This window comes from Prionailurus bengalensis, chromosome A2 (assembly GCF_016509475.1).
Source record: "Prionailurus bengalensis isolate Pbe53 chromosome A2, Fcat_Pben_1.1_paternal_pri, whole genome shotgun sequence".
NCBI classification, from domain to species: Eukaryota; Metazoa; Chordata; class Mammalia; order Carnivora; family Felidae; genus Prionailurus; species Prionailurus bengalensis.
This window is the reverse complement of record NC_057348.1, coordinates 141,316,682-141,331,513: the sequence shown is the minus strand read 5'-3', so window position 1 is coordinate 141,331,513 and position 14,832 is coordinate 141,316,682. Positions and strand designations below refer to the sequence as shown.

The following is a 14,832-nucleotide window of genomic DNA, read 5'->3' as shown; positions in this document are numbered from 1 at the left end:
GTTAATTTTTCTGGCTAATCATTATGCTCAGCTACCTATTTTAGAGATATTTGTTTAGTTTTAATGCATAAATAACATTTTTTCTCATCTGTAGATGCATACCCATGGTTGGAGTGCCTCATCAAGTCGTATAATGTCACAAGCGGAACAGAGCAGCAGATTTGCTATCAGATTTTTGACACCACAGTTGCGGAAGATCTAATCTAATATTGTCATTTAGCTTAGCACATGTAAAATACTATAATTTTAGAAAACATCATTTTCTGTGAGATTATTATAAAGATTTAGCTGTATAGTTTATTTTCCACCTTAACCACAATTTAAAATTCTTTTGGCAAATAGACATTGTGTTACCAAATGCCTACTTGTGGGTAAGTTAAAAATGGTCCCGTTGCTCAAAATTTCCAGTATGATGGCTGCTAGGGATATAAAGGAAGAAGTGGAAGAAATAAGGACTGTGTTTTCATTTACCCTTTGCAGCCCTTTCAGAGAAGCTGTTTTGTTACCCTGCTCTAAGTTTGTTTTTCCATATGTCAGCCACTGATTTCTCTGCCAGCCATCATCCTAGGCCTTCCTTCTTTCCTGCCCTGATTTTTGTATCAGCAGTGTTAATGATTTTAGCACAGGTATGGGGTTAGAAAATGTCGTTACATTAAATTACTCAGCTTTTACTGAGTGTGAGGGGTGTAGCAGCTGAGTCGTTTTGTTTTGTTTTGTTTTGTTTTGTTTTGTTTTGTTTTGTACAAAGGGATCTGCTTAAACAAGCACTCTTGTTGAGAAGTGCTCTTCGGAGTGAGCTACAGCATACTTAAAGGAATGATTTACTTTAAGTGTACATGGCAGAATTGCTTTCTCGGTACTATTGACCAATTTAGGATAAATCCATTTCTTAAGACCTGAATTATGTTCTTTTGATTGCTCGTTTCTCTACGTGAAGTTATTGCATTCCACCTCGATCTAATAAAGCAGTCAGATTTATAATGTTAGTGACTTATATTACCATTTTTTAATAGTCTTATGTAATGTGTACTTATATTTCAGGTTGAACACAAAATGAGATATTAACTCAGTATCATAGTCCACTTTTTACCTGACAGTGTTTGTGAAGTTTAAAATCATGAATATTCAGTTTTATACAAATACTTCCATATATTTGTATGTATGTATAGATTTATGTATATTATTTGGTAAAGACTAAGACATACAGATCTGCCTAGTTCAGTATCAGTGAAGAATAAATGAACGCACATATTTCAGCTGTTTTCTTTGTTTGCCCTGTGTTGAGTTGAGACATGATTGGAGGCAAAGAAAGCAGGAATGTCACTATAATAGATATTTAGGACCGTCTATACACTTGGTACTGTACAAAGCATTCAACATATATTTGAGTTTCATAAAAACCCATTTTCCTAATAAAACTGATTTCCTGATAAAACTTGATTGATAAGCTGACTTCACTAAGTTCACGCAATATGCTAGTCAGTACTCTCCTTCAGGTAATCTGTGTTCAGAAGCTGCTCTGCTAACCACTGTAGGATGCTGGGGCAAAAGCTAGCATGGGTTTTCTACAACTGCGTCCTCTCTTAAATACTTGAAATGACGTTGGAAGCAGATTATGAGGGGAGTCAGTGTTACATTTTCTTAACCTATCAAAAAGCTTTTAACATTTTATTGGCAAAAAGGGTCAAATACCTGATTTCCTGTGTTTATAATAACTCTAAATTATTTTTTTAATGTTTATTTATTATGAGAGAGAGAGAGAGAGAGAGAGAGCGCGCAAGCAGGGGAGGGGCAGAGAGAGAGGGAGTCAGAGAATCCCAAACAGGCTCCACACTGACAGTGCCTCATGCCCAGCCCAGAGCCCAACGTGGAGCTTGAACTTACAGGCTGTGAGGTCATGACCTGAGCTGAAATCAAGAGTTGGATGCTTAATCGACTGAGCCACCCAAGTGCCCCAATAACTCCAAGTTCTAGTTCCTGAGTAAATTAGCCCATCCCCCAACCTAACTACCCATCTCTCATCACTGAATTATCAGCTTTTTGGAGATGGTGAAAGAAGCTGATGCTGCTTTTTGGGGGGATGTAATCACTTGGTTCAAAAACATCTTCAGGGAAAAGTTTTAAGAACCGTATAGATGAATAGATTTCAGTACCAATGGTATACTGAGGATACAAAGGTGAGAGAGCCATTTTCTCTACAGGAAGTGCCCAGAAGAGGAGAGGTCAGAAGGTAGGGCAGGTCACAGTGCTGGCTCCCAAGTTATCAAAGTCAGATGCCTCATATGAGTCTTTACAGTGATAGGTCACTTCTCTCTTTTCTTTTTTTAAATAGCCCCCCACGTTGTCATCATTTGTTTTCTTTTTTAACTTTTTAGCTTTGAACAAACAAGAAGAGTTCTGTCAACACCTAGTGTTTGTCCAGCTGTGATGTATGCGCCATACCTGAATCAGGAATCCAGAATGCTAGGAGAATTCTATTTCTGGAGCAACAAGTAGACAGTAGTTCATTGTGCCCTGATTTGAGCCATGTCCTCTTTATTGTCCGTGTGAATCCTGGTACCTTTCCGGTCAGACTCAAAATTACATAAATTTAAGAAAATAGTTTGTGTACAGCCTCTTTGCTCAATTTCCAGTCCCTGCAGCATCCATTAGATACTACCAGACTGTCTCTTATAACCCCTGCACTGTTTCGTGGGAGGAAGAGAAGGCGTAGCCTAGACAGTCTGAGGCAGTCGATTATACAGTAATGAGAAGTGCACTGCTCACACACCCTTTCCTCTGTCCCTACCCTCCATTTTACTGCTTTCTTTGGGGGAACTCGACAGGCCGAGATGCAATGCATCATTCCCCCTCTTTTTTTTTTTTTAAACCCCTGGTCATGTTGCACTTCGGGAGTTGTTTCTGAATGAATATAGAAAGACTGGTGTTGAAATAGGAGCTGAAGACCCCTCTGTCTCCCTGAGAAAGCCGTCTCCACGCACTAGGGCACCGGCTGCCCAGGTTTTGAGTTCATCTATGTCCCGTGCTGCAACTTTTTGCAGGTCACAGGGATGGACCAGAATCCTTCACCGGCTGTGCTGTTTGGTTTCCAAAGTTAAAGCATGAGTTTGTCACGACTTGTGACTCTCATTCCAGCCAATTCTCTTCTACACTTTCTGGAAGCTTTCCTTGGGATCTGGTGAAATAGCTAGATTCTTATTGTTTTCACTGTTTTAAATTTTGACCATGTGTTTCATCAAGTTTTGTTTTTATCCAGAATTTTGTAAAATGAAAATAGTATCCATTTGTAAATATTGAAGCAACAAAGTATATGAAGTTGGACTAATGCTGACTCTTAACTAGTACCCCAAAGCAAACTACTTTTAACTATGTGGTATATGCTTTTCCAGACTGTTTTCCCTAAGAATGTGTAAATATGTGTATATACACGTTTTAAAAATAACATCATGTTATAAATATATTTCTGCAACTTGCTTTTGTCACTTTTATAGAGTTTGTTTTTTTATGTCAATACACATAGGAGAAACTTGTTTTTAATTATTCAGCATAAGTAACTTTTTAGTGGGAATTCTCTGATTATTTGACCTATTTTTGTCGTGGTTTTGGGTCTGTTTATGTGTTTCTCTTATTGCGACAGTTTTGGAATTTTATATTTTTATTGTTACCTATTTTGTTGACTTTCTTGCCTTATACTTATTCATAATAATATTTTGTTATTATTTTAGTCTGTGTTTTTGTTTTTTGGTTTTTTTTGGTGTTATTTTCCTTTTAAATAAATCTGAAGCCCCTGGGACCTGGTTTCACTGTATCCACTGGCGGTTGGTTCTTAGGTGATCAGAATTTTGAAGTCCTACCCAACTTCTAGTACAGATTAGGACTATGCCATGACAGAATTGTCTTGAAATATGCTTTAAAAGACTCATTGTAATATATACATATATGTATATATATACATATATATATACGTATATATATGTACGTATACGTATATACGTATACGTATATGCACATATATATACACGTATATACGTATATATACATGTATATATGTATATATATGTATATATGTATACACACACACATATATATACATGTATATATGTTTACGTATACATAATATATGTTTGTTTATGTATGTGTATATATACACATATATGTTAATGTAAGAAAGGAGAATGCCTCCTGTAATGCTTTTCATTATGAGAAAGGTGCTATGATGGCTATAATGAGTCACCCTAAAGTTGTAAAGCATCATTTTAGAGGAAATAAAGATCTCTCTTCCTGTGCTTGCCCTTCAGGATCTCTGGATGGTGTCAAAGCCTTCTACCCACTCCAGGAAAAAGACCTAGTCAGCTAGTAAAATCTGGGCCTAGTGATATTCCTTCTCTTCCCTCTGATACTTGGAAATAGTATCAGAACTCACTAAACAGGAAGTCACCAGTGTGTTCAGGTATGTGAGATCGTATCTTGCCTTGGCAGCCAGGAAGTGAATTAGTAGCACCATGTATTATTTTTCTCTGCAGAAAGTGATTTAAGCTGTTACGAAATTTGAGATCATGTAAGGTTTCGAAGTGATGGTCATCTTACATGGAGATAAATGTCCTTCCATTTAGGACTGCTTTTGATGGGTTGAGAAGTGTTAGGTATCAATTACAGTGATAAGGATAATGCATTAATGTATATGGGAGCTCTCCCTCAGATGCTCCAACCGATGAAACGTGGATAGTTCAGAGACTCCTCTGCTATTTTTGGACTGTAGCAACATCTTAATGTCTATTTTTTCCTCTTGAAATCTAGGCCATAAAGGCACATTGGTACAGTGTGTGCATATGTGTGTGTGAGCACACGTGCTGCTTTTATTCTCTACTTTGAATTCACTTTGCAGGGTACTACGTTAGAATTTTCCTAACAACCTAGTCCACAACTACCAAAGAAAGACATTTTCAGCTTGAGTGAAAAGTTTCTTTTATTTCATCTGTTCACAACATTCTGAAGATTTGGAGCGTGTATTTGTTAAATACCTTATTATCTGTTAATATATTCCATCAAATATTGTTAACAGTTTCTAAACAAGTACCCTTTTATATACAACCTTAAATCTATGGTATATACTTTTTTTTTTTCTATACCTTCAGAATGATTGTTCCCTTCTTTGAAATATGAACTCCCAGGGGCGCCTGGGGATGCTCACTCAGTTAGGCTTCCAACTCTTGATCTCAGCTCGGGTCTTGATTTCAGGGTCATGGGTTCAGGTCCCACATTGGGCTCTGGGCTGGGAAGGAGGCCTACTTAAAAAAAAAAAAAAAGACCTAGGAACTCCCAGATAAAAGCCAATTTGTTTTTACATATGACTCTCTTCCTCAGCAGATTTTTTGTCCTCCATTAGAGGGCAAAGTCCTTTTAGAATGTAAAACTTGTATCAGGTTTAGCTACCTCTTAAATGACTTTCTGTTGCAGGCTTCCATAACAGTAAATAGAAAAGACAACACATTTGAAAATCAAAAGTATTCATTTGTGAGTCATGTGAAAACATAGCTTGCAGTGGATAGGCGTGGTGGTGGCTTTTATTTGGTTGGTTAAGAATCCTATGTGTTCATTCCCATTAGATGAGGTTCAGGAGCAATAAACTTAATACTTAAATTTTGGAATCATTGGCAAGTATTTCTGCACAATGATCAAAGCTTGAATGGAGGTTAAGCAAAAGAATACAGAGTACAAAATAGGTATGTATTTAAAAGTCAGCTGATACATTTATATTCATTTATTATTCATATGGTGTCTGTCTCCATAAAGGATTTCATGTGGTTTACAATAAAAGACAGACATGAGACACAATCTTTAGAAATAGGGCAAGAGGACAAGAGCTAAATAGAGGAGTAGCTATTAACTCATTATCCCTAACATATGGGATAGTTATAAAACCTAAGCTATGGGTTTTGAACAAAACTCATACATGAAAATGCAACAGATTTCATGGCTCTTATTCACAAAGTTATTATCTTATTAGGAGATACAAGCCTTTTATTTATCTCAATATTAAGAGTAACAAGGTGGATTTTTATACTAGGTACACTAAACAGCAATGTCTTTTTGTAGTGACGGTTATTTTAAAATGCAGAAATTTGTTCCAAAATGGTAGGATGTAAACTCTGCAGGTGGAAGAAATAGAGCAAGGGAATTTTCCACTGGCTGTCCACTTTTTGGCTCTTCTTTGAGGCACTTTCTTGTTTTGTTTTTATTACTAATGATGAATGTAAAATGTTTCCAGTATCTCCACATGCTCAAGAATTATTAGAAGCATTAATTACTACAGGACAGACTTATATTTTTCTGGTATTAAATCAGTTCTCTTCTGATATAAATTTCATTGAGAAAATTAGCTTTTCTTACCTTTTCCTGTTGTCGTTACAAGTAATGAAAGAATTGTCTTGTTTTTAGTGTTTAATGTCCGGAAGAATACGGGTTTTAATGAATCACAGTCGTTTGGAAGATGTGTACTCCCATATTTCACCCTCAGTGCTTCATGGGAAGTGTTGCTTAAGTCCTAAGTAAAACAAGCTTCACACCGGTGTCCAACTAACTGGGAATTTGCTGGGAGGGTATTTTACCTATGCCAAATTTCCTAAGCTCTAAATTCCCAAACGTTAGATCTAGTCATCCTTGATCCCTCTCTTTCATTCATGGCCCACATCCAGTCCATTTGAAAAATCATCAGGATGCACTCTTTAAAATATGTCCAGATTTTGACTACTTACCACTTCCTCTACTACCATGCTGGCCATGCTTCCATCTTCCCTTGCCTGGACTACAGCCTTAGTTTCCCAATTGGTCTTCCTGCTCCTACAGCTTCCCCACAAACTATATCTATCCTCTATACGTAGCTAAGCTGACCCATTAAAATGTAAGGCAGATAATGTCATTTTCCAGTGTTTTCTAATGTCACGCAGAGTTGAGATTACCGTGGCCTTCACCACCATGTGATCCATTTCCTTTCTACCTCCCTGACATATTATGACCTTTCTCCTCTCACTGTGTCCAAACACTGGTCTCCTTGTTTTTTCAACGTACCAGTAAACTTTCCCTTCACAGGCTTTGTACTTTCTGTTGTCACTTTAGTCTGGACATTGTTGAGCTATTCCAGCTTCCATGATTCACTCTCTCATCCTTTGTACCAATGTGACCTAATTCAGAAAGTCTACCCCTGACCATGTAAAAGACCATTCGATTCCATCATGCCCCCCTCCAACTGACTTTTCTCCATTGTACTTGCATAACATACATTTGTTCACTTGTACTCTGTTTCCCTTCCCTAGCAGCATATGAGCTCCTTGGGGAAGGTGTTAGATTTGTTCCCTGATGTTTACCCAGTGCCTAGAAGTTCCTTTTTTATAACAGATGCTCAAGAAATATTTCTAGAACGAATAAAGTGATCATCTCCTATTTGAGAGCCCAACTCAAAATCTGAGACTACTAGAATGTATTAGCACGTAAGGTGAGTTTAGAGCAGTGGTTACCAGGCACTCAGAAATTTGTGTTTAAAAATAAAACCAAGATAATTTTGATATAGATCAAATGAAGATTTTATGAGGCTGAGGCTTAATAATTTGCATTTTTAACAGTCTCCACAGGTGATTCCTTTGCAGGTATAAGATTTAGTACCTTTATTATAGAAATTAGAGTATGGGATCTATATCTGCTTGCTTCAGACATTGTATTACCTGCCTGATGCTGAAAGCCTTTGAGCTGAAGTACCTTGATATGGAATCTGGACCAGTCAGTGCTTCTTGACCTTGGCTTCATATTATAATCATCTGGGGAAAGAGCTCTCAAAGCATCAGATCCTGGGATGTCTCCCTCAGCTGTTGTTTAAGACTGCATGGATTCAATCTCCGGCTGCACTTCTCACTGGCTTTTTGACCTTAGGCAAGTTGATTACCTTCTCTTGGAAACTGTGAGTAGTAATAGTGCTCCCTTCAGAAGATCATGGAGGGCCCCCCAGTAAATGAAATCAAATTATATATGTAAAACACTTAGAATCTGGCACGTAGGAAACCCTCATAAAGGATTAGATAGTATTACTAAGTTTTGGTGACAAAAACTGATCATCTTTATTGCTATTCTCTTACAAAGAAGATTTGAGATTTATTCTATTCTACTTTGCTGATTCCTTAACTTCCAAGCAAACCCAGCTGCAGTGGTGACAAAGGGAAACAGCTACATCCTCGGGTCATTTCAGGCCCAATCTAGTGAAGCTGCTACCTACATGGGAATGGAATGGAGTGAATGGCAGTGGACCAACTGACCAAAGAATCGTCTCCTGAGATGGTCATTTTGGATAGCTTTATTTTTTCAAATCCCATTTTCTCAAATATCTCATTCTTACTGGGAGAAATAAGAGAAATAAAATAAATTCAAGAGAAATATCCATCATGATGTACCAGTAGGGCTGATACTTATTTTAAAATAGGGGCTAGCTTGACTGAGTAACAAGGGGAGGAATCTGAAAATAGCACAGTGTGCAAGCGCTAAAAAAGAATGAAAATATTCTTGTTCCGTTGAAAAGACACAGCTCTGAAACAATGGTAGAGATGGAAGAAAATGTCATGGGGAAATTTCACGGGGAAATTATTGAGCAGTATAGTCTGTTTATAAAAGTCTCTTCGGTTTCTTTGAGTCAGTTAAAACTAAAATACAAGTAAAGCTATGGATTTCCCAGTGTTTTTGTCACTCAGAAGTGGTTATATTTAGTGCCATTGACTAGCTATTAGTTGTTTTTCAGAAAGTCATCAGGAAAGTTTTTAGTTAATATTTGGTAAGATCTAATTTTGGAATGGGCTTCTATGACTCCATGTACCTGTCTCTTCTTGTAACAGAAAGTTAAAGAATAATGATGTAGTACACTACAAGTGTTGAGTCCCTATGGTTTTAGTTAAATCTAAATGCAAATCAAAATGCATTTTTTATGCCAGGATATTTGGTGAGCTACTTTAATGCTTATTTTATGGTTCCACAGACCATAACTGACACCTATTTGAAAGCACTCAATTTCCAATATTGAATGTGCAAAATTGCTTTCTACTCTAAGATCACAAAAAGGGCATGTGACGCATACCATAATTTATCTGCCTCAGAAAATAAGATTTGGTTCTTATAAAGAGGACACATGTTAGGTACTTAAAATTTACTGAAACCTGGCTTGCGTGTATTCCTTAGGCTTGATGATACAACATTTGGTTATCCTAAGGTAGTAAGACAAATCTTTCAGACAAGACTACACCCTCAAGATCATGGCAGAGGAGGTCAAACCACATGGCATTATCCAGTTTCTTCTCTTTAATTATAAAGGAAGCCAACTCTGCAGACATTCAGAACCTGATATGTACCTCTGGGTCTGATTTAATACAACTAGTGCTAATCACTGAATTCATCTAATCCTAAGCAAAAGTAAGGAATCAGCACAGATTTCTCATGGGTGATTGTATAATTTTTAAAGCTTTTTGTAATGTTGAAAATAGTTTAAGACCCTTACGTTCTACCTATTACTTTTCTAATGCCCTCCAATAGTTCACAAATTCAGACTGTAAACCAGTCAACCAGATGATGCTTAAAATAATTTCTTTTCTCTTCCAAAGTGAGAATTTCTCTTTGGCATCTGAAAGATCTTTCTTGGAAAACTTCAAGTCATCCACAGTCATTTCAGTATTTTAAGGAAGAGGCAAATCAATTACTTAGCTCCTCCTTCATCTGAATGGAGTTGTTTCTATTGTTTTTGTTTTGTTTTTACTCTTGATTTTAATCTGTAGTGGGTGGGTCAAACACTAGTGTTCTGGCAAACCAAAATGTAATCATTAATATTGTTTAAGTTCCCTGGCAGTTCATTTAGGAAGTAGGTGATATTTTAAATGGAAAATTACAGACTTAAAGAAATAATAGTGTACATTCGAATGATCCTTTACAATTTACAGTGCACTTACACAGAGTCCAGATTGGTGGTATTGATCTGCTCCAGATTCTCCTGTGTACCTCCTCCAACCTTGGAGCAATGATTAATTTGATTTTCTTCGTTTGTAGAAAGAATTTGCAAATACAATTCTAGGTATGTGGAATGTGGTTTGAGTTAAGTGGATAAAGAGATGAATATGATATTACAATGTTTATTTAGAGTCTACCTCTTCTAGTTTAGGGGATTATGAGGAAACCTTCAAAAGGTCCTTCCTCCAATGAAAATAATAAAAACTATTGTGCACATGTGTTCCCATCTTTGTATTAGAAATTTTTTCTGAAGATATATTAAAAAAGAAAAAAATAGCCTCTAATGGTGTTAGGAGTTGAACTTTTTCTGTAAGGTTATTTAGTGGCACATAGTTAAAACTTTTAAAAAATTGTCCTCTATATGCCAGTTTTTCCTCTTTTATGATCTGCAAAAAATTGAGAATGACTGTAATGCCCAAAAAATGTTTAAAAAAAAATGGAAACAACTATAATGTCCCCAGAATGCTGATTAGATAAATTACCAATCACCTTAAAAAAAAAAAAAAAGAGTATAATGCAAACTTCAAAGATCATGTTTTAGAATACTTAGAAAATTCTTCTATTTATTGTTGCATGAAAAAAGTATATCAACAGTTTGACCCCAGTTCAGTCTGTGTGTCTATGTTTTTATTCAATGATCAAATTTCACTGAGCATTTACCTTGTTCAGAGCTCTGTGATGAGAACTGGGATTGCAGCAGTAAATAAGACCGTCCCTTCCCTCAAAATCATACGCATGCCAAATAGTACAGGCAGAACCAGTCAGAGTGCTAACGGTTTGGGATTTTGGTGTCTATTTCCTTTTTTAAACCTGACTTGACTTCTCCGAATCCTAGCAGGATCATGTATCAACTCATATTCAGACTACAGCATAAACGTGTTTTTGTAACTTTATTCACTTCATGCATATTCAAGGAAGACCCTAGCACCCTAGCAGAATAAAAGTTATTTTCTTAAGCAGCTGAAGAAAAGCAATCTCAGTGTAGCATAGCATTTATGATAGTCTCCACCACATGTTGCTACTAAGATAAAGAGTGAAACTAATGCAAAGAGCACTCTGGTGTCTGGTATTTGCATTTTTCGACTAAGAGAGGCATTATTTTAAAACCTAGTCAAATGTTTCTAGGGAGAATTGATAGAAAAATAGAAGAACTCTAGAATATTACTAATGCTTTGGCTATCCAGAATTTGTGTAAAATCGCTAATTTAGTATCTATCCGATAAGTCAAATACTGTGCATGGTCTGTCACTTTTAATTATGCTAAAAATCCCAAATAGTTTAAGTATCAATTCATAATTTTCCTTAGAAAAACTCTTGATTCCACTGGGCTTCTCAATGTATTGCATAATTCAAGGAAACAATTGCTGGTTTTAAGTTAACATTATGTAAAATAAGTCACATATTTTTCATAAGCTTAACATTAAGCAGAATTTATTATTTCTTATGTCCTTAGTGATGAGAAGGTTAATTTTGTTAGGACTTTATGGATGAATAGAAGTTCAACTTAATATTAAAAGATTTGACAGGAATTTTTGCTGCCTTTTTAGTTGTGAACTCAATGATTAAATTTTGCTCCCACCTTAAAAAAAATCATCAAAATCACGCTACAGAGATAATCAAAATCAACACTTACATTTGTGACTTTAGATCTTAGAAGTCTTCACTTACTGCTTAAATGGCAGTAGGCCATTTAAGCCTTCCTCACAAAATTATGATAATTGATATATGTCATTGCCTTCACGTTAGCAGTTTTGGATTTGATAGGCAGAAAACAATCCATTTGATAGATCTTTTCTGCAATACTCAAATATTTGTTTCACTGATTCTGATCAGATGTATGTGGTTTGTATACTTTGGATTTGTTTATTCCTCCATATGAAATCTATTTGAAATTGCTTTCCAAAAGGAAAAGAGGATGGATTTGGGGCTTGTGAATGCTAAACAGAAACTTTAATTACTATGTAACAGAGATGTGCTTTCGACTTCAAGCTTTAAAATACTGACTTTGTATTTAAAATACTGACTATGTATCAGTATACATATCAGTATACATCAGATGCATAACATTTGAGTCATGAGTATGATGGAGAATGTCAGAATACTAATCAGTTTTGCTGTATAGCCACTATCCATATATCTCTTTAGAGAGCAACTCCTTTTGATCCCAAATAAATCTGAGTAAAAGTATCCTAAGTTCAATGAGATTAGTCTGGCATTAAACCCAAACCAAATTGTCCTTGCTCTTGCCCTGCCTTACCCTGATAAAGCAAATAGTCTAAAACAAGAGCAACAAAAAGAAAGAAAATTATCAATTAGAAAGTCATTATTCATCTAAAATTTGAAAACCAGACATGAATTCAGATAAGTTTAGGAACGTTTGATTCCATAGTTTTAGTCTCGAAAGTGAATTTTACTGAGTAGTTTATGTGGTCTCTTTTGTCCTTTCATTTAACACATATGCATGAATATCTGCTGTGTCAGAATAATAATTCATCATCCACTATGATTATCAAGAACAAATTGAGCAACTCTCTTTGAGATTCCAAAGAAGAATGGAAATCTCTACTAGGCCCAGAATGTTCTTATAACTGAGAAAAGTCAGCTGGACTGAAATGTCTTATTGGTTCTGGCATTAACTTAGTGTGCGATCTACCATAAATGACTCTGCTTCCTTGGGCTGCATTTTTTTTTTTCCAGGTTCAGATATTTGTCATCTTTTGAAGCACTATTAACTACCTGTCTTCTGTAGTGAACTTTTGTAAGAATTAAAGAAGATGCTCCTGTGAAGCTTTTCAGGGTATTTGTCGTAAAATCAGTGCAAACCACTTTCATTAAGGTCAGCAGAAAACTCTTCTCAAGATTTTAGAAACCTGCATTTTCAGATCTCACATGCAAATATATTTGGCCTTTAAATTTCCTCCACAAATTAAAATAACAAAGATTATTTGCAACTTTGTCCTAAATGCCAGATTTTGGGCTTCTGTAGTAGTAGGACAAAATAGCAAAATAAATACTCTATGGATGTGTACCTTCATGTAAGAAAAAATGTGTTGTGGTTGATTTTATTTCAAATAGGCAGAGGCAGAGATAGTCTAATTTAGTTTGATGGTTGTCATCCTTTTTAAAGTCCAGACGTATAACTTTGTGTAAAGGTAAGGTGTACGATGTATATTGATGCACCTACATATTACAAAATAATTACTTCCATAGCATTTAGTTAACACCTTCATCACATCAAATAAGTCCTCCTCATATGTTTCGCACCACAGGTCACAATTGATGAGACCTCTCTCCATGCTCTTAATGTATTTACTTGAAACTCGGGTTCTCTCTAGTATGTCATTCTCTTCTTTCATGACCTTTTCTTAGAAATGAGAGATTATTTGATTAAAATGAATCAGATTAGGATTTCCAGGGAAGAGGGTGGAGTAGGAAGATCCCAAGCTCATCCCGTGGATGAAACTAAAAACACCCATATTCGTGTAAACAACTCAGAAGATGATCAGAAGACTGGCAGAACAAACCCCCCACAGCTAAGTGTAGAGAAGAGGCCACATCAAAGTGGGTGGGAAGGGCAGACATGCGGTCGGGAGCCAAACGGACCTGTCAATGGGAGAGAGGGATGCCGCGTGTGCATACCGCGGGGAGGATAAGATCCTCAAACCAGGCACCACAGGCACAGGGAAGACGAACCTCCATGGCATTTGGCTTTGAAAAGCAGAAGGGCCTAACAATCCATGGAGCTTAACATGTGAACTTTAAAAATGAATAGGCTCTGCCCTGGGGGAGCAGTGAGGAAACTGAGTCCCTGCCCATAAAGAGAGAGCACAACAGCCCCTCAGAGATACAGCATAGAAGCAGTAATTTGAAAAACGCCCGGGCTATACTGGAGGGACATTTATTTCCTAATCTCGGAGCATGTGCTGGAGGAGCAGGGAACTTTGGAAGACTTTGGGAACAAAGAAGTTGGTGGGCGCTATTCCCCCCTCCCCCCACTCCGCCTACCTCCCAGCCTGAACACACAGACGCCTGCAGGAAGCAGCTCAGTGCCACCACACCACCTAGCCTGCTAACAGTGTGCCCGTCCCCATTCTGTGCTGTGGACGTGCTCCCTCCAAACCAGCACCTGGTGGGAGCTCTCCCCTCACACAGCAAACCAGCAAGGACCTTGTGGCACCATGAGCCCCATCCCCATGGTCTCCTGGGCACTCACCTCTCCAACCCTGGAGTTTTCTAAAGCGGCTCCAAGTCCCCTCCACAACAGACCCGTGCAGACTTTAACACCGTGTACCCTCATGTTCTCTAGTAGTCCTGCTCCCTCCAATACACCATTGGGTGGAGCCCATCCAAAGTGGTGTCACAAGTCTGGCAGCATGCAAGCAGCCCTGACGGGGGCCAGCACAGCTTCAAAGTGACTCCTGCCCTGTGGAAAGGGGAAGACAACCATACATACCAGTCCGACTGAGGCCTCAGTGGCGGGCTGGAGCCAGACATCTGGTCTGACTGCAGGCCCCTCACACCAAAGAAGATTTCTCAAGGGGACAACACAGGAAAAATGCCCTGAAGGACCCCGAAGTCCAGTGCAACTGCATCTCTGGCAAATGCCTGGTGTGACTAAACTCAAGCCCAAGGTGGCCCCAGACTGGCCCATTAACACAGGGACAGAAATGCCCCCAACAGGCAAAGAAAGCCATTGCAAATGACAGTACCAAAGGCAAATGCATCTCAGCCACAATAGCAGAGTACACACAACACACATAGGAGACACCCTTGAAGTGCCAAGTTCTAATTAATAGGAGA

General features: G+C 37.5%; 1 protein-coding gene across 3 annotated transcripts in view; it reads left to right on the top strand.

Moving 5' to 3' along the window:
- POT1 (protection of telomeres 1) overlaps positions 1–3,473 on the top strand; it is an 82,844-nt gene extending 79,371 nt beyond the window's left edge. For all 3 annotated transcript variants that reach the window (XM_043589395.1, XM_043589397.1, XM_043589396.1), the window contains exon 20: positions 95–3,473. In XM_043589395.1, the coding sequence (XP_043445330.1) occupies positions 95–207 (113 nt within the window). In that variant the 3' untranslated portion in view covers positions 208–3,473. The remainder of the gene's footprint in view (positions 1–94) is intronic.
- Positions 3,474–14,832: the final 11,359 nt, after the last annotated feature.